General features: G+C 44.1%; 1 protein-coding gene across 1 annotated transcript in view; it reads left to right on the forward strand.

Moving 5' to 3' along the window:
- slc9a7 (solute carrier family 9 member 7) overlaps positions 1-27,947 on the forward strand; it is a 190,270-nt gene that overhangs the window by 15,350 nt on the left and 146,973 nt on the right. The window contains exons 4-10 of the mRNA XM_036977980.1: positions 1,762-1,838; positions 1,915-2,027; positions 2,215-2,320; positions 10,747-10,888; positions 11,196-11,301; positions 13,463-13,551; positions 18,752-18,865. Coding sequence (XP_036833875.1) covers positions 1,762-1,838; positions 1,915-2,027; positions 2,215-2,320; positions 10,747-10,888; positions 11,196-11,301; positions 13,463-13,551; positions 18,752-18,865 — 747 coding nt within the window. The remainder of the gene's footprint in view (positions 1-1,761; positions 1,839-1,914; positions 2,028-2,214; positions 2,321-10,746; positions 10,889-11,195; positions 11,302-13,462; positions 13,552-18,751; positions 18,866-27,947) is intronic.

The raw sequence follows: 27,947 nt of genomic DNA on the forward strand, positions 1-27,947 counted from the left end.
TTAATGACAAATACCCATTAATGACAAATACCCATTAATGACAAATACCCATTAATGACAAATACCCATTAATGACAAATACCCATTAATGACAAATACCCATTAATGACAAATACCCATTAATGACAAATACCCATTAATGACAAATACCCATTAATGACAAATACCCATTAATGACAAAGCAGAAACGGGAAAACAAATGTGTTCATGCGGAAATACCTATTTGCATAAGTATTCAGATCTTTTGCTATGAGACTCGAAATTGAGCTCCGGTGCATCCTATTTCCATTGATCATCTTGAGATGTTTCTACAACTTGATTGGAGTCCGGACTGTGGCCCGTTGCTGGAGGCTCCGGGCCTGTGGCCCGTCGTTGGAGGCTCCGGGCCTGTGGCCTGTCGTTGGAGGCTCCGGGCCTGTGGCCCGTCGCCGGAGGCTTTGCACTGAGGAGGCGCACTGGAGGCCTGATGCATGGTGCCGGCACTGGTGGTACTGGGCTGGTGACACGCACCTCAGGGCGAGTGCGGAGAGGTGGCACAGGACACACTGGACTGTGAAGGTGCACTGGAGACGTGATGCGTGGGACCGGTACAGGTGACACCGGGCTGATGACACACACCTCAGCACGCCCGTTCTGTAGCGCTCTCAATGCTAGCACCTCTCTCCGGAATCTTGCGTCAAACTCTTCATCCGACTCCCTGACTGGCTCTGGTTCGCTCCTCGGCTCCGCCGACTGCTCCATGTGCCCCTTGGGGTTTCTGTGGCCTACCTCGTTGGTGTAACTCCTACCTCGTTGGTGTAACTCCTACCTCGTTGGTGTAACTCCTACCTCGTTGGTATAACTCCTACCTCGTTGGTATAACTCCTACCTCGTTGGTATAACTCCTACCTCGTTGGTATAACTCCTCGTAACTTTGAACTTTGCCGTTCTACTTTCGCTGCCTCTATTTCCTCCTTTGGAAGGCGATAATCCCCAGCCTGCGTCCAGGGTCCTGCTCCATCCCCACGATCTCAGGTCAGGGCGTGACACTCTAGTGGCACAGCTAGCACTGAGATGCAGCGTCTAAGACCACTGATCCACTCAGGAGGCCAGCGAGGCCTTCTTGTGGGGGAGATGACAGGCAACCCTGCTCACCAAGGCCCTCTTGTGAGGGGAGATGACCGGCAACCCTCTCCCTGCTCACCAAGGCCCTCTTGTGAGGGGAGATGACCGGCAACCCTCTCCCTGCTCACCAAGGCCCTCTTGTGAGGGGAGATGACAGGCAACCCTCTCCCTGCTCACCAAGGCCCTCTTGTGAGGGGAGATGACAGGCAACCCTCTCCCTGCTCACCAAGGCCCTCTTGTGAGGGGAGATGACAGGCAACCCTCTCCCTGCTCACCAAGGCCCTCTTGTGAGGGGAGATGACAGGCAACCCTCTCCCTGCTCACCAAGGCCCTCTTGTGAGGGGAGATGACAGGCAACCCTCTCCCTGCTCACCAAGGCCCTCTTGTGAGGGGAGATGACAGGCAACCCTCTCCCTGCTCACCAAGGCCCTCTTGTAGGGGAGATGACAGGCAACCCTCTCTCTGCTCACCAAGGCCCTCTTGTGAGGGGAGATGACAGGCAACCCTCTCCCTGCACACCGAGGCCCTCTTGTGGGGCTGGCTGACATCAATGGCACAGAAATAAGTGTTTATTTAATGCCCATGTAGATCACACACTGACCTCTCTACATTCTATGATGTAGCCTAGCGATTATAATATCCCTTCTCTTTTTCCAGAGACACTTCTTCAGGAACCTGGGCTCCATCATAACCTATGCCTTCCTAGGAACAGCTATCTCATGCTTCGTCATTGGGTGAGTCAGCGTATTGTTGGGACTGATTTTAGATCATGTCTGGTATGGAGCTCTTCTAGTCCTCTCCTCTCTTCAGAAACCTGATGTATGGAGTGGTGAAGCTGATGCAGTTCATAGGGCAGCTGACTAACAAGTTCTACTACACAGACTGTCTTTTCTTTGGAGCCATCGTCTCTGCCACTGACCCAGGTAGGCACTGGAGCTCCTCACCACCTCATCCCAGTGGAGGGCTCTCTCTACAGGCCTCCAGGAGCATACCTCTGCAGTCCGTCCTTAACATATCATCCCTCCTAGTTCACTACAAGGATGGTCATGGTACATCCTAGCAAGCAACACGTTGCTCCTTAACTCTCTTAAGTGTGTGTGTGTATTTCAGTGACGGTGCTGGCCATCTTCAATGAGCTCCATGCAGATGTGGATCTTTATGCCCTGCTGTTTGGAGAGAGTGTCATGAACGACGCAGTGGCCATCGTCCTCTCCTCGTAAGTTACCGTGCTCCTCCTCTCTCCTCCCAGCGCTCTCTCGCTCTGTCTGTCTCTCTCGCTCTGTCTGTCTCTCTCGCTCTGTCTGTCTCTCTCGCTCTGTCTGTCTCTCTCGCTCTGTCTGTCTCGCTCTCTCGCTCTGTCTGTCTCGCTCTCTCGCTCTGTCTGTCTCGCTCTGTCTCTCTGTGTGTGTCAGAGGGTTCCTCAGTTTCTGGGAAATGTTCCTGTTCCCTCCTCTTTTCCCCGATGTTGTAGAGATTCCTCACTGAGGTGACAGTGTTACATCAGTAATGTTGTTGATGTGGAGCTGAGACAGAGCTGGCGCTCTACTACCCCCTGCTGGAAGGCCTAGTGTGGTGCAGCTGCAATGACACATCAGGTGTTATGTGAAAGAGTGTATGATACAATTCAGAGGTTTTATTGTCACACGTTGGATGGTGCAATGAAATGTATTGTTATACTGGGTCAGCCGTAGTAGTATGATAGGTGCAGTGAAATGTATTGTTTTACTGGGTCAGCCATAGTAGTATGATAGGTGTTGTTTTACTGGGTCAGCCATAGTAGTATGATAGGTGTTGTTTTACAGGGTCAGCCATAGTAGTATGATAGGTGCAGTGAAATGTATTGTTTTACTGGGTCAGCCATAGTATACTGAACAAAAATATGAATGCAACATGAAACAATAAAACATATTTTCCTGGGTGACAGTTCATATTAAGAAATCAGCCAATTGAAATAAATGATTTAGGCCCTAATCTATGGATTTCACAGGGGTGGGAGTTTTTCCCCAACAAAAGGGCTTTTACAGACAGAAATACTCCTCAGACGATCACGCAGGTGAAGGAGCCGGATGTGGAGGTCCTGGGTTGGTGTGGTTACACGAGGCCTGCAGTTGAGGCCAGTTGGACACGCTGCCAAATTTTCTTCAACGACTTTGGAGGCAGTATATGATAATAATAATTAACATTAGGTTCTTTGGTAACAGCTCTGGTGGACATTCCTGCAGTCAGCATGCCAATTGCACGCTCTGTCAAAAGTTGAGACATCTGTTGTGTAGTGTGACACAACGGCACATTTTAAAGTGGCCTTTTATTATCCCCAGAACAAGGCGCACCTATGTAATGGTCATGCTGTTTTAATCAGCTTCTTGATATGTCACACCTGTCAGGTGGATAAATTATCTTTCAGCTCATGAAACATGGGACCAAAACTGTACATGTTAGGTGTTCATATTTGTTCAGTGATGTATGCTGCCTCTGGAGCAAATTAGGGTTAAGTGTCTTGCTCAAGGGCATTTCAACATATTCTTCACCTTGTCGGCTAGGGTATACAAAAGCAGCGACCTTTCACTTACAGGCCCAATGCTCTAACCGCTAGGCTACCTGCCACCTGTGAAACATATTGTGCCTACCACCTGTGAAACGTATTGTGTCTACCACCTGTGAAACGTATTGTGTCTACCACCTGTGAAACGTATTGTGCCTGTGAAACGTATTGTGCCTACCACCTGTGAAACGTATTGTGCCTGTGAAATGTATTGTGTCTGTGAAACGTATTGTGCCTACCACCTGTGAAACGTATTGTCTACCACCTGTGAAACGTATTGTGTCTGTGAAACGTATTGTGTCTACCACCTGTGAAACGTATTGTGTTTGTGAAACGTATTGTGTCTGTGAAACGTATTGTGTCTGTGAAACGTATTGTGTCTACCACCTGTGAAACGTATTGTGTTTGTGAAACGTATTGTGCCTGTGAAACGTATTGTGTCTGTGAAATGTATTGTGTCTGTGAAACGTATTGTTTTTACCACCTGTGAAACGTATTGTGTTTGTGAAACGTATTGTGCCTGTGAAACGTATTGTGCCTGTGAAACGTATTGTGTCTGTGAAACGTATTGTCTACCACCTGTGAAACGTATTGTGTCTACCACCTGTGAAACGTATTGTGCCTATGAAACGTATTGTGTTTCCTACCTGTGAAACGTATTGTGAATATGAAACGTATTGTGTCTGAAACGTATTGTGTCTACCACCTGTGAAACGTATTGTGTTTCCTACCTGTGAAACGTATTGTGCCTGTGAAACGTATTGTGTTTCCTACCTGTGAAACGTATTGTGCCTGTGAAACGTATTGTGTTTCCTACCTGTGAAACGTATTGTGAATATGAAACGTATTGTGTCTGAAACGTATTGTGTCTACCACCTGTGAAACGTATTGTGTTTCCTACCTGTGAAACGTATTGTGCCTGTGAAACGTATTGTGTTTCCTACCTGTGAAACGTATTGTGTCTGTGAAACGTATTGTGTCTGAAACGTATTGTGTCTACCACCTGTGAAACGTATTGTGTTTCCTACCTGTGAAACGTATTGTGCCTGTGAAACGTATTGTGTTTACCACCTGTGAAACGTATTGTGTCTGTGAAACGTATTGTTTTTACCACCTGTGAAACGTATTGTCTGTGAAACGTATTGTGCCTGTGAAACGTATTGTGTCTGTGAAACGTATTGTGTCTGTGAAACGTATTGTGTCTGTGAAACGTATTGTGCCTGTGAAACGTATTGTGCCTGTGAAACGTATTGTGCCTGTGAAACGTATTGTGTCTACCACCTGTGAAACGTATTGTTTTTACCACCTGTGAAACGTATTGTGTCTGTGAAACGTATTGTGCCTGTGAAACGTATTGTGCCTGTGAAACCTATTGTGCCTACCACCTGTGAAACGTATTGTGTCTACCACCTGTGAAACGTATTGTGTCTGTGAAACGTATTGTGTCTGTGAAACGTATTGTGTCTGTGAAATGAATTGTGCCTGTGAAACGTATTGTGTCTGTGAAACGTATTGTGTCTGTGAAACGTATTGTGTCTGTGAAACGTATTGTGTCTGTGAAACGTATTGTTTTTACCACCTGTGAAATGTATTGTTTTTACCACCTGTGAAACGTATTGTGCCTGTGAAACGTATTGTGCCTGTGAAACGTATTGTGCCTGTGAAACGTATTGTGCCTGTGAAACGTATTGTGCCTGTGAAACGTATTGTGCCTGTGAAACGTATTGTGTCTGTGAAACGTATTGTTTTTACCACCTGTGAAACGTATTGTGTCTACCACCTGTGAAACGTATTGTTTTTACCACCTGTGAAACGTATTGTGCCTACCACCTGTGAAACGTATTGTGCCTGTGAAACGTATTGTTTTTACCACCTGTGAAACGTATTGTTTTTACCACCTGTGAAATGTATTGTGCCTGTGAAACGCATTGTCTGTGAAACGTATTGTTTTTACCACCTGTGAAACGTATTGTGTCTGTGAAACGTATTGTGTCTGTGAAACGTATTGTGCCTGTGAAACGTATTGTTTTTACCACCTGTGAAACGTATTGTGCCTACCACCTGTGAAACGTATTGTGTCTGTGAAACGTATTGTGCCTACCACCTGTGAAACGTATTGTGTCTACCACCTGTGAAACGTATTGTGTCTGTGAAACGTATTGTGTCTGTGAAACGTATTGTGTCTGTGAAACGTATTGTGCCTGTGAAACGTATTGTTTTTACCACCTGTGAAACGTATTGTTTTTACCACCTGTGAAACGTATTGTGCCTACCACCTGTGAAACGTATTGTGCCTGTGAAACGTATTGTTTTTACCACCTGTGAAACGTATTGTTTTTACCACCTGTGAAATGTATTGTGTCTGTGAAACGTATTGTCTGTGAAACGTATTGGGCCTGTGAAACGTATTGTTTTTACCACCTGTGAAACGTATTGTGTCTGTGAAACGTATTGTGTCTGTGAAACGTATTGTGCCTGTGAAACGTATTGTGCCTGTGAAACATATTGTTTTTACCACCTGTGAAACGTATTGTGCCTACCACCTGTGAAACGTATTGTGTCTGTGAAACGTATTGTGCCTACCACCTGTGAAACGTATTGTGTCTACCACCTGTGAAACGTATTGTGTCTGTGAAACGTATTTTGTCTGTGAAACGTATTGTGCCTGTGAAACGTATTGTGCCTACCACCTGTGAAACGTATTGTGTCTACCACTTGTGAAACGTATTGTTTTTACCACCTGTGAAATGTATTGTGCCTGTGAAACGTATTGTGCCTGTGAAACTTATTGTTTTTACCACCTGTGAAATGTATTGTGCCTGTGAAACGTATTGTTTTTACCACCTGTGAAACGTATTGTGTCTGTGAAATGTATTGTGCCTGTGAAACGTATTGTGTCTGTGAAACGTATTGTGTCTGTGAAACGTATTGTGCCTGTGAAACGTATTGTGTCTGTGAAACGTATTGTGTCTGTGAAACGTATTGTGCCTGTGAAACGTATTGTGCCTGTGAAACGTATTGTGTCTGTGAAACGTATTGTTTTTACCACCTGTGAAACGTATTGTCTGTGAAACGTATTGTGTCTGTGAAACGTATTGTGCCTGTGAAACGTATTGTGTCTACCACCTGTGAAACGTATTGTTTTTACCACCTGTGAAACGTATTGTGTCTGTGAAACGTATTGTGTCTGTGAAACGTATTGTCTGTGAAACGTATTGTGCCTGTGAAACGTATTGTGTCTGTGAAACGTATTGTGCCTACCACCTGTGAAACGTATTGTGTCTACCACCTGTGAAACGTATTGTGCCTACCACCTGTGAAACGTATTGTGTCTACCACCTGTGAAACGTATTGTGTCTACCACCTGTGAAACGTATTGTGTCTGTGAAATGTATTGTGTCTGTGAAACGTATTGTTTTTACCACCTGTGAAACGTATTGTGTCTACCACCTGTGAAACGTATTGTGCCTGTGAAACGTATTGTTTTTACCACCTGTGAAACGTATTGTTTTTACCACCTGTGAAATGTATTGTGCCTGTGAAACGTATTGTCTGTGAAACGTATTGGGCCTGTGAAACGTATTGTTTTTACCACCTGTGAAACGTATTGTGTCTACCACCTGTGAAACGTATTGTGTCTGTGAAACGTATTGTCTGTGAAACGTATTGTGCCTGTGAAACGTATTGTGTCTGTGAAACGTATTGTGTCTGTGAAACGTATTGTTTTTACCACCTGTGAAACGTATTGTGTCTACCACCTGTGAAACGTATTGTGTCTGTGAAACGTATTGTGCCTACCACCTGTGAAACGTATTGTGTCTACCACCTGTGAAACGTATTGTGTCTGTGAAACGTATTGTGCCTGTGAAACGTATTGTTTTTACCACCTGTGAAACGTATTGTGTCTGTGAAATGTATTGTGCCTGTGAAACGTATTGTGTCTGTGAAACGTATTGGGCCTGTGAAACGTATTGTTTTTACCACCTGTGAAACGTATTGTGTCTGTGAAACGTATTGTGTCTGTGAAACGTATTGTGCCTGTGAAACGTATTGTGCCTGTGAAACGTATTGTGTCTGTGAAACGTATTGTTTTTACCACCTGTGAAACGTATTGTGTCTGTGAAACGTATTGTGTCTGTGAAACGTATTGTGCCTGTGAAACGTATTGTGTCTACCACCTGTGAAACGTATTGTTTTTACCACCTGTGAAACGTATTGTGTCTGTGAAACGTATTGTGTCTGTGAAACGTATTGTGCCTGTGAAACGTATTGTGTCTACCACCTGTGAAACGTATTGTGTCTACCACCTGTGAAACGTATTGTTTTTACCACCTGTGAAACGTATTGTGTCTGTGAAACGTATTGTGTCTGTGAAACGTATTGTTTTTACCACCTGTGAAACGTATTGTGTCTACCACCTGTGAAACGTATTGTTTTTACCACCTGTGAAACGTATTGTTTTTACCACCTGTGAAACGTATTGTGTCTACCACCTGTGAAACGTATTGTGTCTGTGAAACATATTGTGTCTGTGAAACGTATTGTGCCTGTGAAACGTATTGTTTTTACCACCTGTGAAACGTATTGTTTTTACCACCTGTGAAACGTATTGTTTTTACCACCTGTGAAACGTATTGTGTCTGTGAAACGTATTGTCTACCACCTGTGAAACGTATTGTTTTTACCACCTGTGAAACGTATTGTGTCTGTGAAACGTATTGTCTACCACCTGTGAAACGTATTGTGTCTACCACTTGTGAAACGTATTGTTTTTACCACCTGTGAAATGTATTGTGCCTGTGAAACGTATTGTGCCTGTGAAACTTATTGTTTTTACCACCTGTGAAATGTATTGTGCCTGTGAAACGTATTGTTTTTACCACCTGTGAAACGTATTGTGTCTGTGAAATGTATTGTGCCTGTGAAACGTATTGTGTCTGTGAAACGTATTGTGTCTGTGAAACGTATTGTGCCTGTGAAACGTATTGTGTCTGTGAAACGTATTGTGTCTGTGAAACGTATTGTGCCTGTGAAACGTATTGTGCCTGTGAAACGTATTGTGTCTGTGAAACGTATTGTTTTTACCACCTGTGAAACGTATTGTCTGTGAAACGTATTGTGTCTGTGAAACGTATTGTGCCTGTGAAACGTATTGTGTCTACCACCTGTGAAACGTATTGTTTTTACCACCTGTGAAACGTATTGTGTCTGTGAAACGTATTGTGTCTGTGAAACGTATTGTCTGTGAAACGTATTGTGCCTGTGAAACGTATTGTGTCTGTGAAACGTATTGTGCCTACCACCTGTGAAACGTATTGTGTCTACCACCTGTGAAACGTATTGTGCCTACCACCTGTGAAACGTATTGTGTCTACCACCTGTGAAACGTATTGTGTCTACCACCTGTGAAACGTATTGTGTCTGTGAAATGTATTGTGTCTGTGAAACGTATTGTTTTTACCACCTGTGAAACGTATTGTGTCTACCACCTGTGAAACGTATTGTGCCTGTGAAACGTATTGTTTTTACCACCTGTGAAACGTATTGTTTTTACCACCTGTGAAATGTATTGTGCCTGTGAAACGTATTGTCTGTGAAACGTATTGGGCCTGTGAAACGTATTGTTTTTACCACCTGTGAAACGTATTGTGTCTACCACCTGTGAAACGTATTGTGTCTGTGAAACGTATTGTCTGTGAAACGTATTGTGCCTGTGAAACGTATTGTGTCTGTGAAACGTATTGTGTCTGTGAAACGTATTGTTTTTACCACCTGTGAAACGTATTGTGTCTACCACCTGTGAAACGTATTGTGTCTGTGAAACGTATTGTGCCTACCACCTGTGAAACGTATTGTGTCTACCACCTGTGAAACGTATTGTGTCTGTGAAACGTATTGTGCCTGTGAAACGTATTGTTTTTACCACCTGTGAAACGTATTGTGTCTGTGAAATGTATTGTGCCTGTGAAACGTATTGTGTCTGTGAAACGTATTGGGCCTGTGAAACGTATTGTTTTTACCACCTGTGAAACGTATTGTGTCTGTGAAACGTATTGTGCCTGTGAAACGTATTGTGCCTGTGAAACGTATTGTGCCTGTGAAACGTATTGTGTCTGTGAAACGTATTGTTTTTACCACCTGTGAAACGTATTGTGTCTGTGAAACGTATTGTGTCTGTGAAACGTATTGTGCCTGTGAAACGTATTGTGTCTACCACCTGTGAAACGTATTGTTTTTACCACCTGTGAAACGTATTGTGTCTGTGAAACGTATTGTGTCTGTGAAACGTATTGTGCCTGTGAAACGTATTGTGTCTACCACCTGTGAAACGTATTGTGTCTACCACCTGTGAAACGTATTGTTTTTACCACCTGTGAAACGTATTGTGTCTGTGAAACGTATTGTGTCTGTGAAACGTATTGTTTTTACCACCTGTGAAACGTATTGTGTCTACCACCTGTGAAACGTATTGTTTTTACCACCTGTGAAACGTATTGTTTTTACCACCTGTGAAACGTATTGTGTCTACCACCTGTGAAACGTATTGTGTCTGTGAAACATATTGTGTCTGTGAAACGTATTGTGCCTGTGAAACGTATTGTTTTTACCACCTGTGAAACGTATTGTTTTTACCACCTGTGAAACGTATTGTTTTTACCACCTGTGAAACGTATTGTGTCTGTGAAACGTATTGTCTACCACCTGTGAAACGTATTGTTTTTACCACCTGTGAAACGTATTGTGTCTGTGAAACGTATTGTCTACCACCTGTGAAACGTATTGTTTTTACCACCTGTGAAACGTATTGTGTCTGTGAAACGTATTGTGTCTACCACCTGTGAAACGTATTGTGTCTGTGAAACGTATTGTGTCTACCACCTGTGAAACGTATTGTGTCTGTGAAACGTATTGTGTCTACCACCTGTGAAACGTATTGTGTCTACCACCTGTGAAACGTATTGTGTCTGTGAAACGTATTGTCTACCACCTGTGAAACGTATTGTGTCTGTGAAACGTATTGTGTCTACCACCTGTGAAACAGGATATTTGATGGATGAAAGTGTTTACTGGAAGTTCTGTGTCCTGTTTCTTTGTTCCAGGTCTATTGTAGCCTATCAGCCGGCTGGAGCCAGCACACACACCTTCGATGCCACAGCCTTCTTCAAGTCAGTGGGGGTTTTCCTGGGCATCTTCAGTGGATCCTTCGCCATGGGAGCCATCACTGGAGTGGTCACTGCCCTCATATCCTTCTACTGAAACATCACTACACAACATGGGGATCTAGTAACTAAAATCACTGACAAAGGGTGCTGCCACCTTGTTTATGATGTTGGGTGGAAGAGTCATGTTTTAGCTAGTCTGAAGTAGTCACTGCCCTCATCCTTACCGGAAAGATTACCACAACTTGTTTTTGTTTACATTTCTAAAAGATAACTTTATTAACAGCGTATTCAGTACACTGGCAATAGTGTATTGTAGTGTCCTCGGAAGCAATGGCAATAGTGTTTGTGAAATGTGAAATGTTCTGATTCTCTAACTCTGTCTCTACGTGACCAAGTTCACCAAGCTGCACTGTTTCCCTCTGCTGGAGACGGCCCTCTTCTTCCTCATGTCCTGGAGCACCTTCCTATTGGCCGAGGCCTGCGGGTTCACAGGTCAGGACCTGGGTGGAGGGGTCAAAAGAGGGGCTCTGTTTGCATCCCAAATGGCACCTTATTCCCTATAAAGTGCATATGGCTCTGGTCAAAAGTAGTGCACTATGTAGGGAATAGGGTGCTGTTTGGGAAGTATACACAGTATGGTCAGCACACTGGCTGCAGTAGATGTTTTACAGATTCTGCTAAAGAAAGAGCAGAGCACAGAGAAAAACAATAGGAGGATTATGATGCTGCGTAGCTAGGCCTAGCAGGCCACTGCTCCACTATCAATACAACGCCCATGTGTAGAGAGTGCATGTCTTATGTGTACATTACCAGGCAAAAGTTTGGACACACGTACTCATTCAAGGGGTTTTCTTTATTTTTAACATTGTAGAATAATAGTGAAGACATCAAAACTATGAAATAACACATATGGAATCATGTAGTAAACAAAAATAGTGTTAAACATAATCAAAATATATTTTACATTTGAGATTCTTCAAATAGCCACCTTTTGCCTTTGACAGCTTTGCACACTCTTGGGTTGGCTATTTGAGCCAGTAAAGGGGGCTTTACTATTCTTGGGTAGATAAATAACTTTCGCTTCCCTCCAGGTCTGAGGGCACACTCTCTAGTAGGCTTAAATTGAAGATATGGCAAATAGGAGTGGCAATATCGTCTGCTATTATCCTCAGTAATTTTCCATCCAGATTGTCAGACCCCGGTGGCTTGTCATTGTTAATTGACAACCATGATTCTTTCACCTTTTCCACACTGACTTTACGGAATTTAAAATGACAATGCTTGTCTTCCATAATTTGATCAGTTATACTTGGATGTGTAGTGTCAGCATTTGTTGCTGGCATGTCATGCCTAATGTAACGGTTTTGAGTTGTTTTTTTAGGGTAGGTTGTGCCGACCTGAAAAAATATAGATTTCTCCTTTTGGTTTGAGGGATTGAGTCCCGTCTGGTTCGTCAAGTCTACACCAATACAAAGGAATCATGCAAAAGTCAGTATGGACGTAGACTTTTCATAAACCCTGAACACGGAAATAACTTGAAAACAACTTTTTTTGTGTTGGTTGTATTCCCAAAATAAATTAAAAAATACACGCAATAATGTCACAACACAATGATCTCTGGTTCCTCAAGAAAAGTCCCGTACCTCAGGCCTAAAAAGAGTCCTGCCCGGTAAATGAGTTCAGTGAACCCAAGTGACCATAGTCACGCAAATGTCCTCCCATAAAGTGATGTGTAAAAACCGGTCTCATTCATACACTCAGAATGCAATACATTTCTGTTCCACATACAATGGAGTATCCTAAATCTTCAGCTACAACTGAACACATAAATCAACACGGTTTAAATCACACCAAAACAAAGGAAAATACCGTACACACTTTTAAATACAACAAAAACAAACTGGGTGTGAACAAGCTTCCAAGCTGAAGGTTGAACACTTCCTCTCTTGCGCAACACACTTTTGCGTAGCTGATGCTGAGGCTGTCTTTTTGGGAATTATAGGGGAAGCGGCCCATTGGCAGGAGAAGCACTGAGACGGTTTAGACAAATTCAGGGCCGTCACACTAAGTTTGCTAATCTTGCCAATGAAAAAATAATTTAAGTAATTGCCAATATCACTGGTGAATGCGACATCTGATTCAATAAATGATGGAGCTGAGTTTGCCTTTTTGCCCAAAATGTAGTTTAAGGTGCTCTAAAGCTTTTAACTATCATTCTTTGTCATTTATCTTGGTTTCATAGTTTTAGTTTATGCTTTTTATTCAGTTTAGTAACATGATTTCTCAATTTGCAATACATTTGCCAATCGGTTGTGCAGCCAGACTTATTTGCAATTCAATGCCTTTTTGCTTTATCCCTCTCAACCGTAATTACCATAATATGTTTAATTCCTTATCAATCCACAGGGATTCAACATATTTTTGTCATTTTGTTAATGGCTGCATACTTATTACTTATAAGTAACTGGAATAAGCAATTTGTGTTCCCAATTGCACCCTATTTCCTAGATAGTGCACTATCCATATGGCACCCTGTTCCATTTATAGTGCACTACTTTTGGCCAGAGAGGTCCATGTGGGAAGCAGACTGTATCCTCAGGTGTGTTAGCTGTGTTATGCTTAGACTGTTCTATCTCTGTGTGTTCTGTCCCAGGTGTCGTGGCGGTGCTATTCTGTGGGATCACTCAGGCCCACTACACATACAACAACCTGTCTGAGGAGTCCACCAAGCGCACCAAGCAGGTAACACCCTACATACTACACACTAACACTCTAGCCCTAAACCTTACCACTAACCCTCTCCAGCCCCTCTCCTCTCCTGGTTGTCATGCTAGCTGTAAAGGGTTCAATCTGGAGCAAAAACGGTGCAATCCAGGAGCACAGGACCTCAATAAGCTGCTCCCAAACATTTTAAACCAGCATCATTCTATCATAGTTCATGTGGGATTCAATGACATTGTGAAGGACAGCTCAGAACAGTTGAAGATTGATTTTAAAGAACTGATTGGGTCTCTACTTGACACCAACAAACGCCCCATAATATCTGTCCCTCTGCCCTCCTAAATTGTGGCATTGAAGGTTTCATCAGACTTTTAAATCAAATCAAATGTATTTATATAGCCCTTCTTACATCCGCTGATATCGCAAAGTGCTGTACAGAAACCCAGCCTAAAACCCCAAACAGCAAGCAATGCAGGTGTAGAAGCACGGTGGCTAGGAAAAACTCCTTAGAAAGGCCAAGACCTAGGAAGAAACGTAGAGACGAACCAGGCTTCGAGGAGGGGTGGCAAGTCCTCTTCTGGCTGTGCCGGGTGGAGATTATAACAGAACATGGCCAAGATGTTCAAATGTTCATAGATGACCAGCAGGGTCAAATAATAATAATCACAGTGGTTGTCGAGGGTGCAGCAAGTCAGCACCTCAGGAGTAAATGTCAGTTGGCTTTTCATAGCCGATCATTCAGAGTATCTACCGCTCCTGCTGTCTCTAGAGAGTTGAAAACAGCAGGTCTGGGACAGGTAGCACGTCCGGTGAACAGGTCAGGGTTCCATAGCCGCAGGCAGAACAGTTGAAACTGGAGCAGCAGCATGACCAGGTGGGCTGGGGACAGCAAGGAGTCATCAGGCCAGGTAGTCCTGAGGCATGGTCCTAGTGCTCAGGTCCTCCGAGAGAGAAAGAGAGAGAGAGAATTAGAGAGAGCATACTTAAATTCACACAGGACACCGGATAAGACAGGAGAAGTACTCCAGATATAACAGACTGACCCTAGCCCCTCGACACAAACTTCTGCAGCGTAAACACTGGAGGCTGAGACAGGAGGGGTCAGGAGACACTGTGGCCCCATCTGATGATACCCCCGGACAGGGCCAAACAGGCAGGATATAACCCCACCCACTTTGCCAAAGGACAGCCCCCACACCACTAGAGGGATGTTGTTGTAAAGAGCCAACTACACTGGGGACAGATGGTCCAATAAGCTGTAAAGAGCCAACTACACTGGGCCAGATGGTCCAATAAGCTGTAAAGAGCCAACTACACTGGGCCAGATGGTCCAATAAGCTGTAAAGAGCCAACTACACTGGGCCAGATGGTCCAATATGCTGTAAAGAGCCAACTACACTGGGGCCAGATGGTCCAATAAGCTGTAAAGAGCCAACTACACTGGGGACAGATGGTCCAATAAGCTGTAAAGAGCCAACTACACTGGGCCAGATGGTCCAATAAGCTGTAAAGAGCCAACTACACTGGGCCAGATGGTCCAATAAGCTGTAAAGAACCAACTACACTGGGGACAGATGGTCCAATAAGCTGTAAAGAGCCAACTACACTGGGCCAGATGGTCCAATAAGCTGTAAAGAACCAACTACACTGGGGACAGATGGTCCAATAAGCTGTAAAGAGCCAACTACACTGGGGCCAGATGGTCCAATAAGCTGTAAAGAGCCAACTACACTGGGCCAGATGGTCCAATAAGCTGTAAAGAGCCAACTACACTGGGGACAGATGGTCCAATAAGCTGTTAAAGGCCACTCAGACTGGGGGCTCCATCCCCAAGTCGTGAAAAACTTATTCTGCTCTAAGCCTCGTACATCGTCCGAGTGAGGGGGGAAAAAGTGTGTTAACCCATGCAAGGCTGCCGGCCTAGACGGCATCCCCAGCCGTGTCCTCAGAGCATGCACTGACCAGCTGGCTGGAGTGTTTACGGACAAATTCAATCTCTCCCTATCCCAGTCTGCAGTCCCCACATGCTTCAAGATGTCCATGTTCCCAAGAAGGTAAAGACAACTGAACTAAATGACTATCGCCCTGTAGCACTCACTTCTGTAATTATGAAGTGCTTTGAGAGACAAGTCAAGGATCATATAACTTCCCCATTACCTGACACCCTAGACCCACTTCAATTTGCTTACCGCCCCAATAGATCCACAGATGATGCAATCGCCACCACACTGCACACTGCCCTGTACAAGAGGAATACCTATGTAAGAATGCTGTTCATTGACTATAGCTCAGCATTCAACACCATAGTTCCCTCCAAGCTCATCATTAAGCTTGTGCAACTGGATCCTGGACATCCTGACGGGCCGCCCCCAGGTGGTAAGGGAAGGCAACAACACATCTGCCACGCTGATCCTCAACACTGGGGCCTCTCAGGGGTGCATGCTCAGTCCCCTCCTGTACTTCCTGTTCACCCACGACTGCATGGCCAAACACGACTCCAACACCATCATTAAGTTTGTAGGCAACACAACAGTAGTACGATTACTAAGATGGCGCCGGAGAAGAAGACTTATGTTCCGGGATTCCTCTGATGGCATTGAGGAGTACACCACATCAGTCATTGGCTTCATTAATGAGTGCATCCATGATGTGTTCCCCATAGTGACCGTACGTACAGTTGAAGTCGGAAGATTACATACACATTCAACCACTCCACAAATGTCTTAACAAACTATACTTTTGGCAAGTCAGTTGTGTCATGCACAAAGTAGATGTCCTAAGTCATTTTTCCAACAATTGTTTACAGATTATTTCACTTATATTTCACTGTATCACAATTCCAGTGGGTCAGAAGTTTACATACACTAAGTTGACTGTGCCTTTAAACAGCTTGGAAAATTCCAGAAAATTATGGCTTTAGAAGCTTTCTGATAGGCTAATTGACATCATTTGAGTCAATTGGAGCTGTACCAGTGAATGTATTTCAAGGCCTACCTTCAAACTCAGTGCCTCTTTGCTTGACATCATGGGAAAATCAAAAGAAATCAGCCAAGACCTCAGAAAAATAATTGTAGACCTCCACAAGTCTGGTTCATCCTTGGGGGCAATTTCTAAACGCCTGAAGGTACCACGTTCATCTGTACAAAACAATAGTCTGCAAGTATAAACACCATGGGACCACGCAGCCGTCATAACGCTCAGGAAGGAGATGCGTTCTGTCTCCTAGAGATGAACATACTTTGGTGCAAAAAGTACAAATCAATCCCAGAACAACAGCAAAGGACCTTGTGAAGATGCTGGAGGAAACGGGTACAAAAGTATCTATATCCACAGTAAAACAAGTCCTACATTGACATAACCTGAAAGGCCGCTCAGCAAAACCGCCATAAAAAAGCCAGACTACGGTTTGCAACTGAACGTGAGGACAAAGATCATACTTTTTTTGGAGAAATGTGCTCTGGTCTGATGAAACAAAAATAGAACTGTTTGGCCATAATGACCATCGTTATGTTTGGAGGAAAAAGGGGGAGGCTTGCAAGTCGAAGAACACCATCCCAACCGTGAAGCACAGGGGTGGCAACATCATGTTGTGGGGGTGCTTTGCTGCAGGAGGGATTGGTGCACTTCACAATATAGATGGCATCATGAGGCAGGAAAATGATGTGGATATATTGAAGCAACATCTCCAGACATCAGTCAGGAAGTTAAAGCTTGGTCGCAAATGGGTCTTTCAAATGGACAATGACCCCAAGCATACTTCCAAAGTTGTGGCAAATGACTTAAGGACAACAAAGTCAAGGTATTGGAGTGGCCATCACAAAGCCCTGACCTCAATCCTATAGAAAATTTGTGGGGGCAGAACTGAAAAAACATGTGCGAGCAAGGAGGCCTACAAACCTGACTCGGTTACACCAGCTCTCTCAGGAGCAAAATTCACCCAACTTATTGTGGGAAGCATGTGTAAGGCTACCTGAAATGTTTGACCCAAGTTAACCAATTTAAAAGGCAATGCTACCAAATACCAATTTAGTGTATGTTAACTTCTGACCCACTGGGAATGTGATGAAAGAAATAAAAGTTGAAATACATAATTCTCTTCTATTATTCTGACATTTCACATTCTTAAAATAAAGTGGTAATCCTAACTGACCAAAGACAGGGAATTTTTACTAGGATTAAATGTCAGGAATTGTGAAACACCTTAGCCTTAGCATTTAAACTCAGTTTATGTAAACTTCCGTCTTCAGCTATATATATATATATATATATATATATATATACTGTGTTGTAGTTTAGTCTCTGCCGCTCCGACGTTGTTCGTCCAAATATTTATATATTCTTTATTCTTTACTTTAGATTTGTGTCTTTTGTTAGATATTACCTGTTAGATATTACTGCACTGTTGGAGCAAGAAACACAAGCATTTCGCTACACCCGCAATAACATCTGCTGAACAGGTGTACGTGACCAATAACATCTGCTAACCATGTGTATGTGACCAATAACATCTGTTAAACATGTGTATGTGACCAATAACATCTGCTAACCATGTGTATGTGACCAATAACATCTGCTGAACACGTGTATGTGACCAGTAACATTGTCCTGGGCGCCTCCCTGCAAGGGGAGGCCCCTTTCTCATCAACAGTTATCACATTGGATTGTGGATGCTATAATATTGGCCTATAACAGCAAGGGGTTATAAGCAGGGCTCACTCCATGGCTACATCTTAGGCAATGTTCAAGGGCATCTCCTTGCAGGAGATTTGTGATGCGGCTTGTTTGGCATCCTCTCATACTTTTGAGGTCCTACTGACCAGACGTCCCTGTACCTTCATTGGCACGTCCTCAGTGTCGGGGGCCTCTGAGGGTTGATACGTTTGGACTGTCTGGCTTCGGAGGGCCTCTGGCCATACCCTACTGTGAGATGTCTAAACTAATAATTGAAAGAGAACTTAAGGTTTCTTGCTTAACCTTGGTTCTCTGATATTATGAGAGACCCATCTTACCACATTCCCCTACTCACAAGAGTGTGAGGAAGTTCTACATTTCTGTTTGCTAGGCCTGGTTTTAACTGACTGACTGGCATCCTTTTAAAGCTACCTGGTTGAGGAGAAACCTCAGAATATAAAAGGGATTCAACATAAAGATTAGCCTTCTCAGCTTTGTTGACTTGGATGTGTGTGTGAGTATGTAATGAATGAATCTCTCTGCGTTTCAGCTGTTTGAGGTCCTTCACTTCCTAGCAGAGAACTTCATCTTCTCTTACATGGGCCTGGCTCTGTTCACCTTCCAGAACCATGTATTCAGCCCCATCTTCATCGCCGGGGCCTTCGTATCCTTTAACCCTGAATAGTGACTACTCTATAACTCCAGCACCTCCTCCCTGCTGTTTCCACACGGTCAGTATAGGTAACAGTGACCTCCCTGCTGCTTCCACACGGTCAGTCTAGGTAACAGTGACTACTCTATAACTCCAGCACCTCCTCCCTGCTGCTCCCACACGGTCAGTCTAGGTAACAGTGACTACTCTATAACTCCAGCACCTCCTCCCTGCTGCTTCCACACGGTGAGTCTAGGTAACAGTGACCTCCCTGCTGCTTCCACACGGTCAGTCTAGGTAACGCTAACAGAGAGCTGCTTTACAGACAGTGCTGAAGCAAATAATGCAATAGCCAGATATTGTGGAAGTATCAGGGAAGCTTTGATCAGTTATACTGTTTGTTGTCCAACACTGTTTACATTGATACACTTCTCAGACAACCAGTATAACTGCTCCTCAAAGCTTCCCTGATACTTCCAGAATATCTGGCTATTGTATTTTTTGCGTAATGCGTTGATACATTTCCAGTGTTTCTGTTTGGGTCAAAGTGGTTCTAATCTGCCTGGCTAGCCAGTGTTTAGTCCTGCTCTGTCCCCTCATCCTGACTAGGCTTCATCTGGATTTATCCTGACCTCCAAAGCCCTTTAAATCCCCTGACTGTGTCTTCTATCCTCCCTTCTTGTGTTTAGCTTTGTTTACCTCTAACGCACCACCACACCACAGCCAGCTCAGAGAGGATAAATAACACCCGTGCATGCTGGGACAGCAAAGGATGCTGCTCTTTAAAAGAGACAAAGGGGAATGGAAACACTGTGATTTAGAATGCCAGCCAACTAACTGTAAATCGTCATATTGGCATTGTTGCGTCAATAAACCTACTGAAGCCGTTCATGTTTGAGCCGATCGTTTTGTGCTGCCAGGTAATGGATAGAGTATGAGGTTGATGTGTTTGATGTCTGGATGGCGATGTATGACATCGAGGTCAGAGGTTCCTGTCAGTCTGTCTGGATGGCGATGTATTACATCGAGGTCAGAGGTTCCTGTCAGTCTGTCTGGATGGCGATGTATTACATCGAGGTCAGAGGTTCCTGTCAGTCTGTCTGGATGGCGATGTATTACATCGAGGTCAGAGGTTCCTGTCAGTCTGTCTGGATGGCGATGTATTACATCGAGGTCAGAGGTTCCTGTCAGTCTGTCTGTCTGGATGGTGATGTATTACATCCTGTCAGTCTGGAAGGATGGCGATGTATTACATCCTGTCTGTCTGGACGGATGGTGATGTATTACATCCTGTCTGTCTGGATGGATGGTGATGTATTACATCCTGTCTGTCTGTCTGGATGGTGATGTATTACATCCTGTCTGTCTGGACGGATGGTGATGTATTACATCCTGTCTGTCTGGACGGATGGTGATGTTCTTACATCCTGTCAGTCTGTCTGGATGGTGATGTATTACATCCTGTCAGTCTGTCTGGATGGTGATGTATTACATCCTGTCAGTCTGTCTGGATGGTGATGTATTACATCCTGTCTGTCTGGATGGATGGTGATGTATTACATCCTGTCAGTCTGTCTGTCTGGATGGCAATGTATTACATCCTGTCAGTCTGGATGGATGGTGATGTATTATATCCTGTCAGTCTGGATGGATGGTGATGTATTACATCCTGTCAGTCTGGATGGATGGTGATGTATTACATCCTGTCAGTCTGGATGGATGGTGATGTATTACATCCTGTCAGTCTGGATGGATGGTGATGTATTACATCCTGTCAGTCTGGATGGATGGTGATGTATTACATCCTGTCTGTCTGGATGGTGATGTATTACATCCTGTCAGTCTGGATGGATGGTGATGTATTACATCCTGTCAGTCTGGAAGGATGGCGATGTATTACATCCTGTCAGTCTGGAAGGATGGCGATGTATTACATCCTGTCAGTCTGGAAGGATGGCGATGTATTACATCCTGTCAGTCTGGAAGGATGGCGATGTATTACATCCTGTCAGTCTGGAAGGATGGTGATGTATTACATCCTGTCAGTCTGGATGGATGGTGATGTATTGCATCCTGTCAGTCTGGATGGATGGTGATGTATTGCATCCTGTCAGTCTGGATGGATGGATGGTGATGTATTACATCCTGTCTGTCTGTCTGTCTGGATGGTGATGTATTACATCCTGTCAGTCTGTCTGTCTGTCTGGATGGTGATGTATTACATCCTGTCAGTCTGTCTGTCTGGATGGCAATGTATTACATCCTGTCAGTCTGTCTGTCTGGATGGCAATGTATTACATCCTGTCAGTCTGTCTGTCTGGATGGTGATGTATTACATCCTGTCTGTCTGGATGGTGATGTATTACATCCTGTCAGTCTGGATGGATGGTGATGTATTACATCCTGTCAGTCTGGATGGATGGTGATGTATTACATCCTGTCAGTCTGTCTGGATGGTGATGTATTACATCCTGTCAGTCTGGATGGATGGTGATGTATTACATCCTGTCAGTCTGGATGGATGGTGATGTATTACATCCTGTCAGTCTGGATGGATGGTGATGTATTACATTCTGTCAGTCTGGATGGATGCTGATGTATTACATCCTGTCAGTCTGATTGGATGCTGATGTATTACATCCTGTCAGTCTGGATGGATGGTGATGTATTACATCCTGTCAGTCTGGATGGATGGTGATGTATTGCATCCTGTCAGTCTGGATGGATGGTGATGTATTGCATCCTGTCAGTCTGGATGGATGGATGGTGATGTATTACATCCTGTCTGTCTGTCTGTCTGGATGGTGATGTATTACACCCTGTCAGTCTGTCTGTCTGTCTGGATGGTGATGTATTACATCCTGTCAGTCTGTCTGTCTGGATGGTGATGTATTACATCCTGTCAGTCTGTCTGTCTGGATGGTGATGTATTACATCCTGTCTGTCTGGATTGATGGTGATGTATTACATCCTGTCAGTCTGGATGGATGGTGATGTATTACATCCTGTCAGTCTGGATGGATGGTGATGTATTACATCCTGTCTGTCTGGATGGTGATGTATTACATCCTGTCAGTCTGTCTGGATGAATGGTGATGTATTGCATCCTGTCAGTCTGTCTGGATGGATGGTGATGTATTACATCCTGTCAGTCTGTCTGGATGGATGGTGATGTATTACATCCTGTCAGTCTGTCTGTCTGTCTGGATGGTGATGTATTACATCCTGTCAGTCTGTCTGTCTGGATGGTGATGTATTACATCCTGTCAGTCTGTCTGTCTGTCTGGATGGTGATGTATTACATCCTGTCAGTCTGTCTGTCTGTCTGGATGGTGATGTATTACATCCTGTCTGTCTGGATGGATGGTGATGTATTACATCCTGTCAGTCTGGATGGATGGTGATGTATTACATCCTGTCAGTCTGGATGGATGGTGATGTATTACATCCTGTCTGTCTGGATGGTGATGTATTACATCCTGTCAGTCTGGATTGTTGGTGATGTATTACATCCTGTCAGTCTGGATGGATGGTGATGTATTACATCCTGTCAGTCTGGATGGATGGTGATGTATTACATCCTGTCAGTCTGCCTGGATGGATGGTGATGTATTACATCCTGTCAGTCTGTCTGGATGGATTGTGATGTATTACATTCTGTCAGTCTGTCTGGATGGATGGTGATGTATTACATCCTGTCAGTCTGGATGGATGGTGATGTATTACATCCTGTCAGTCTGTCTGGATGGATGGTGATGTATTACATCCTGTCAGTCTGTCTGTCTGGATGGTGATGTATTACATCCTGTCTGTCTGGATTGATGGTGATGTATTACATCCTGTCAGTCTGGATGGATGGTGATGTATTACATCCTGTCAGTCTGGATGGATGGTGATGTATTACATCCTGTCTGTCTGGATGGTGATGTATTACATCCTGTCAGTCTGTCTGGATGAATGGTGATGTATTGCATCCTGTCAGTCTGTCTGGATGGATGGTGATGTATTACATCCTGTCAGTCTGTCTGGATGGATGGTGATGTATTACATCCTGTCAGTCTGTCTGTCTGTCTGGATGGTGATGTATTACATCCTGTCAGTCTGTCTGTCTGGATGGTGATGTATTACATCCTGTCAGTCTGTCTGTCTGTCTGGATGGTGATGTATTACATCCTGTCAGTCTGTCTGTCTGTCTGGATGGTGATGTATTACATCCTGTCTGTCTGGATGGATGGTGATGTATTACATCCTGTCAGTCTGGATGGATGGTGATGTATTACATCCTGTCAGTCTGGATGGATGGTGATGTATTACATCCTGTCTGTCTGGATGGTGATGTATTACATCCTGTCAGTCTGGATTGTTGGTGATGTATTACATCCTGTCAGTCTGGATGGATGGTGATGTATTACATCCTGTCAGTCTGGATGGATGGTGATGTATTACATCCTGTCAGTCTGCCTGGATGGATGGTGATGTATTACATCCTGTCAGTCTGTCTGGATGGATTGTGATGTATTACATTCTGTCAGTCTGTCTGGATGGATGGTGATGTATTACATCCTGTCAGTCTGGATGGATGGTGATGTATTACATCCTGTCAGTCTGTCTGGATGGATGGTGATGTATTACATCCTGTCAGTCTGTCTGTCTGGATGGTGATGTATTACATCCTGTCAGTCTGTCTGTCTGGATGGTGATGTATTACATCCTGTCAGTCTGTCTGTCTGGATGGTGATGTATTACATCCTGTCAGTCTGTCTGGATGGATGGTGATGTATTACATCCTGTCTGTCTGTCTGGATGGATGGTGATGTATTACATCCTGTCTGTCTGTCTGTCTGGAGGGTGATGTATTACATCCTGTCTGTCTGTCTGGATGGTGATGTATTACATCCTGTCTGTCTGTCTGTCTGGATGGTGATGTATTACATCCTGTCTGTCTGTCTGTCTGGATGGTGATGTATTACATCCTGTCTGTCTGTCTGTCTGGATGGTGATGTATTACATCCTGTCTGTCTGTCTGGATGGTGATGTATTACATCCTGTCTGTCTGTCTGGATTGTGATGTATTACATCCTGTCAGTCTGGATGGATGGTGATGTATTACATCCTGTCAGTCTGGATGGATGGTGATGTATTACATCCTGTCAGTCTGGATGGATGGTGATGTATTACATCCTGTCAGTCTGTCTGTCTGGATGGTGATGTATTACATCCTGTCAGTCTGTCTGTCTGGATGATGATGTATTTCATCCTGTCTGTCTGTCTGTCTGGATGGTGATGTATTACATCCTGTCTGTCTGTCTGGATTTTGATGTATTACATCCTGTCAGTCTGGATGGATGGTGATGTATTACAGCCTGTCAGTCTGGATGGATGGTGATGTATTACATCCTGTCAGTCTGGATGGATGGTGATGTATTACATCCTGTCAGTCTGGATGGATGGTGATGTATTACATCCTGTCAGTCTGGATGGATGGTGATGTATTACATCCTGTCTGTCTGGATGGATGGTGATGTATTACATCCTGTCAGTCTGTCTGGATGGTGATGTATTACATCCTGTCAGTCTGTCTGTCTGGATGGTGATGTATTACATCCTGTCAGTCTGTCTGTCTGGATGGTGATGTATTACATCCTGTCAGTCTGTCTGTCTGGATGGTGATGTATTACATCCTGTCAGTCAGTCTGTCTGGATGGTGATGTATTACATCCTGTCAGTCAGTCTGTCTGGATGGTGATGTATTACATCCTGTCAGTCAGTCTGTCTGGATGGTGATGTATTACATCCTGTCTGTCTGGATGGATGGTGATGTATTACATCCTGTCAGTCTGTCTGGATGGATGGTGATGTATTACATCCTGTCAGTCTGTCTGTCTGTCTGGATGGATGGTGATGTATTACATCCTGTCAGTCTGGATGGATGGTGATGTATTACATCCTGTCAGTCTGGATGGATGGTGATATATTGCATCCTGTCAGTCTGTCTGGATGGATGGTGATGTATTACATCCTGTCAGTCTGTCTGGATGGTGATGTATTATATCCTGTCTGTCTGGATGGTGATGTATTACATCCTGTCAGTCTGGATGGATGGTGATGTATTACATCCTGTCAGTCTGTCTGGATGGTGATGTATTACATCCTGTCAGTCTGTCTGGATGGTGATGTATTACATCCTGTCAGTCTGTCTGGATGGTGATGTATTACATCCTGTCAGTCTGTCTGGATGGTGATGTATTATATCCTGTCTGTCTGGATGGTGATGTATTACATCCTGTCAGTCTGTCTGGATGGTGATGTATTCCATCCTGTCTGTCTGTCTGTCTGGATGGTGATGTATTACATCCTGTCAGTCTGTCTGGATGGTGATGTATTACATCCTGTCTGTCTGTCTGTCTGTCTGGATGGTGATGTATTATATCCTGTCAGTCTGTCTGGATGGTGATGTATTACATCCTGTCAGTCTGGATGGATGGTGATGTATTACATCCTGTCAGTCTGGATGGATGTTGATGTATTGCATCCTGTCAGTCTGTCTGGATGGATTGTGATGTATTACATCCTGTCAGTCTGTCTGTCTGTCTGGATGATGTATTACATCCTGTCAGTCTGGATGGATGGTGATGTATTACATCCTGTCAGTCTGTCTGGATGCTGATGTATTACATCCTGTCAGTCTGGATGGATGGTGATGTATTACATCCTGTCAGTCTGGATGGATGGTGATGTATTACATCCTGTCTGTCTGTCTGTCTGGATGGTGATGTATTACATCCTGTCTGTCTGTCTGGATGGTGATGTATTACATCCTGTCAGTCTGGATGGATGGTGATGTATTACATCCTGTCAGTCTGGATGGATGGTGATGTATTACATCCTGTCAGTCTGGATGGATGGTGATGTATCACATCCTGTCAGTCTGTCTGGATGGTGATGTATTACATCCTGTCAGTCTGGATGGATGGTGATGTATTACATCCTGTCAGTCTGGATGGATGCTGATGTATTACATCCTGTCAGTCTGATTGGATGCTGATGTATTACATCCTGTCAGTCTGGATGGATGGTGATGTATTACATCCTGTCAGTCTGTCTGGATGGTGATGTATTACATCCTGTCTGTCTGGATGGTGATGTATTACATCCTGTCAGTCTGTCTGGATGGTGATGTATTACATCCTGTCAGTCTGTCTGGATGGTGATGTATTACATCCTGTCAGTCTGTCTGGATGGTGATGTATTATATCCTGTCTGTCTGGATGGTGATGTATTACATCCTGTCAGTCTGTCTGGATGGTGATGTATTCCATCCTGTCTGTCTGTCTGTCTGGATGGTGATGTATTACATCCTGTCAGTCTGTCTGGATGGTGATGTATTACATCCTGTCTGTCTGTCTGTCTGTCTGGATGGTGATGTATTATATCCTGTCAGTCTGTCTGGATGGTGATGTATTACATCCTGTCAGTCTGGATGGATGGTGATGTATTACATCCTGTCAGTCTGGATGGATGTTGATGTATTGCATCCTGTCAGTCTGTCTGGATGGATGGTGATGTATTACATCCTGTCAGTCTGTCTGTCTGTCTGGATGATGTATTACATCCTGTCAGTCTGGATGGATGGTGATGTATTACATCCTGTCAGTCTGTCTGGATGCTGATGTATTACATCCTGTCAGTCTGGATGGATGGTGATGTATTACATCCTGTCAGTCTGGATGGATGGTGATGTATTACATCCTGTCTGTCTGTCTGTCTGGATGGTGATGTATTACATCCTGTCTGTCTGTCTGGATGGTGATGTATTACATCCTGTCAGTCTGGATGGATGGTGATGTATTACATCCTGTCAGTCTGTCTGGATGGTGATGTATTACATCCTGTCAGTCTGGATGGATGGTGATGTATTACATCCTGTCAGTCTGGATGGATGCTGATGTATTACATCCTGTCAGTCTGATTGGATGCTGATGTATTACATCCTGTCAGTCTGGATGGATGGTGATGTATTACATCCTGTCAGTCTGTCTGGATGGTGATGTATTACATCCTGTCAGTCTGTCTGGATGGTGATGTATTATATCCTGTCTGTCTGGATGGTGATGTATTACATCCTGTCAGTCTGGATGGATGGTGATGTATTACATCCTGTCTGTCTGGATGGTGATGTATTACATCCTGTCTGTCTGTCTGTCTGGATGGTGATGTATTATATCCTGTCAGTCTGTCTGGATGGATGGTGATGTATTACATCCTGTCAGTCTGGATGGATGGTGATGTATTACATCCTGTCAGTCTGGATGGATGGTGATGTATTATATCCTGTCAGTCTGTCTGGATGGATGGTGATGTATTACATCCTGTCTGTCTGGATGGTGATGTATTACATCCTGTCTGTCTGTCTGGATGGTGATGTATTATATCCTGTCAGTCTGTCTGTCTGTCTGGATGGTGATGTATTACATCCTGTCAGTCTGTCTGGATGGATGGTGATGTATTACATCCTGTCAGTCTGTCTGGATGGATGGTGATGTATTACATCCTGTCAGTCTGTCTGTCTGTCTGGATGGTGATGTATTACATCCTGTCAGTCTGTCTGTCTGGATGGTGATGTATTACATCCTGTCAGTCTGTCTGTCTGGATGGTGATGTATTACATCCTGTCAGTCTGTCTGGATGGTGATGTATTACATCCTGTCAGTCTGTCTGGATGGTGATGTATTACATCCCGTCTGTCTGTCTGGATGGTGATGTATTACATCCCGCCTGTCTGTCTGGATGGTGATGTATTACATCCCGTCAGTCTGTCTGGATGGTGATGTATTACATCCTGTCAGTCTGGAAGGATGGTGATGTATTACATCCTGTCAGTCTGGAAGGATGGTGATGTATTACATCCTGTCAGTCTGGAAGGATGGTGATGTATTACATCCTGTCTGTCTGGATGGTGATGTATTACATCCTGTCTGTCTGTCTGGATGGTGATGTATTACATCCTGTCAGTCTGTCTGGATGGATGGTGATGTATTACATCCTGTCAGTCTCTGTCTGGATGTCGATGTATTACATCCTGTCATTCTGGACG

This window comes from Oncorhynchus mykiss, chromosome 1 (genome assembly GCF_013265735.2).
Source record: "Oncorhynchus mykiss isolate Arlee chromosome 1, USDA_OmykA_1.1, whole genome shotgun sequence".
Taxonomy (NCBI): domain Eukaryota; kingdom Metazoa; phylum Chordata; class Actinopteri; order Salmoniformes; family Salmonidae; genus Oncorhynchus; species Oncorhynchus mykiss.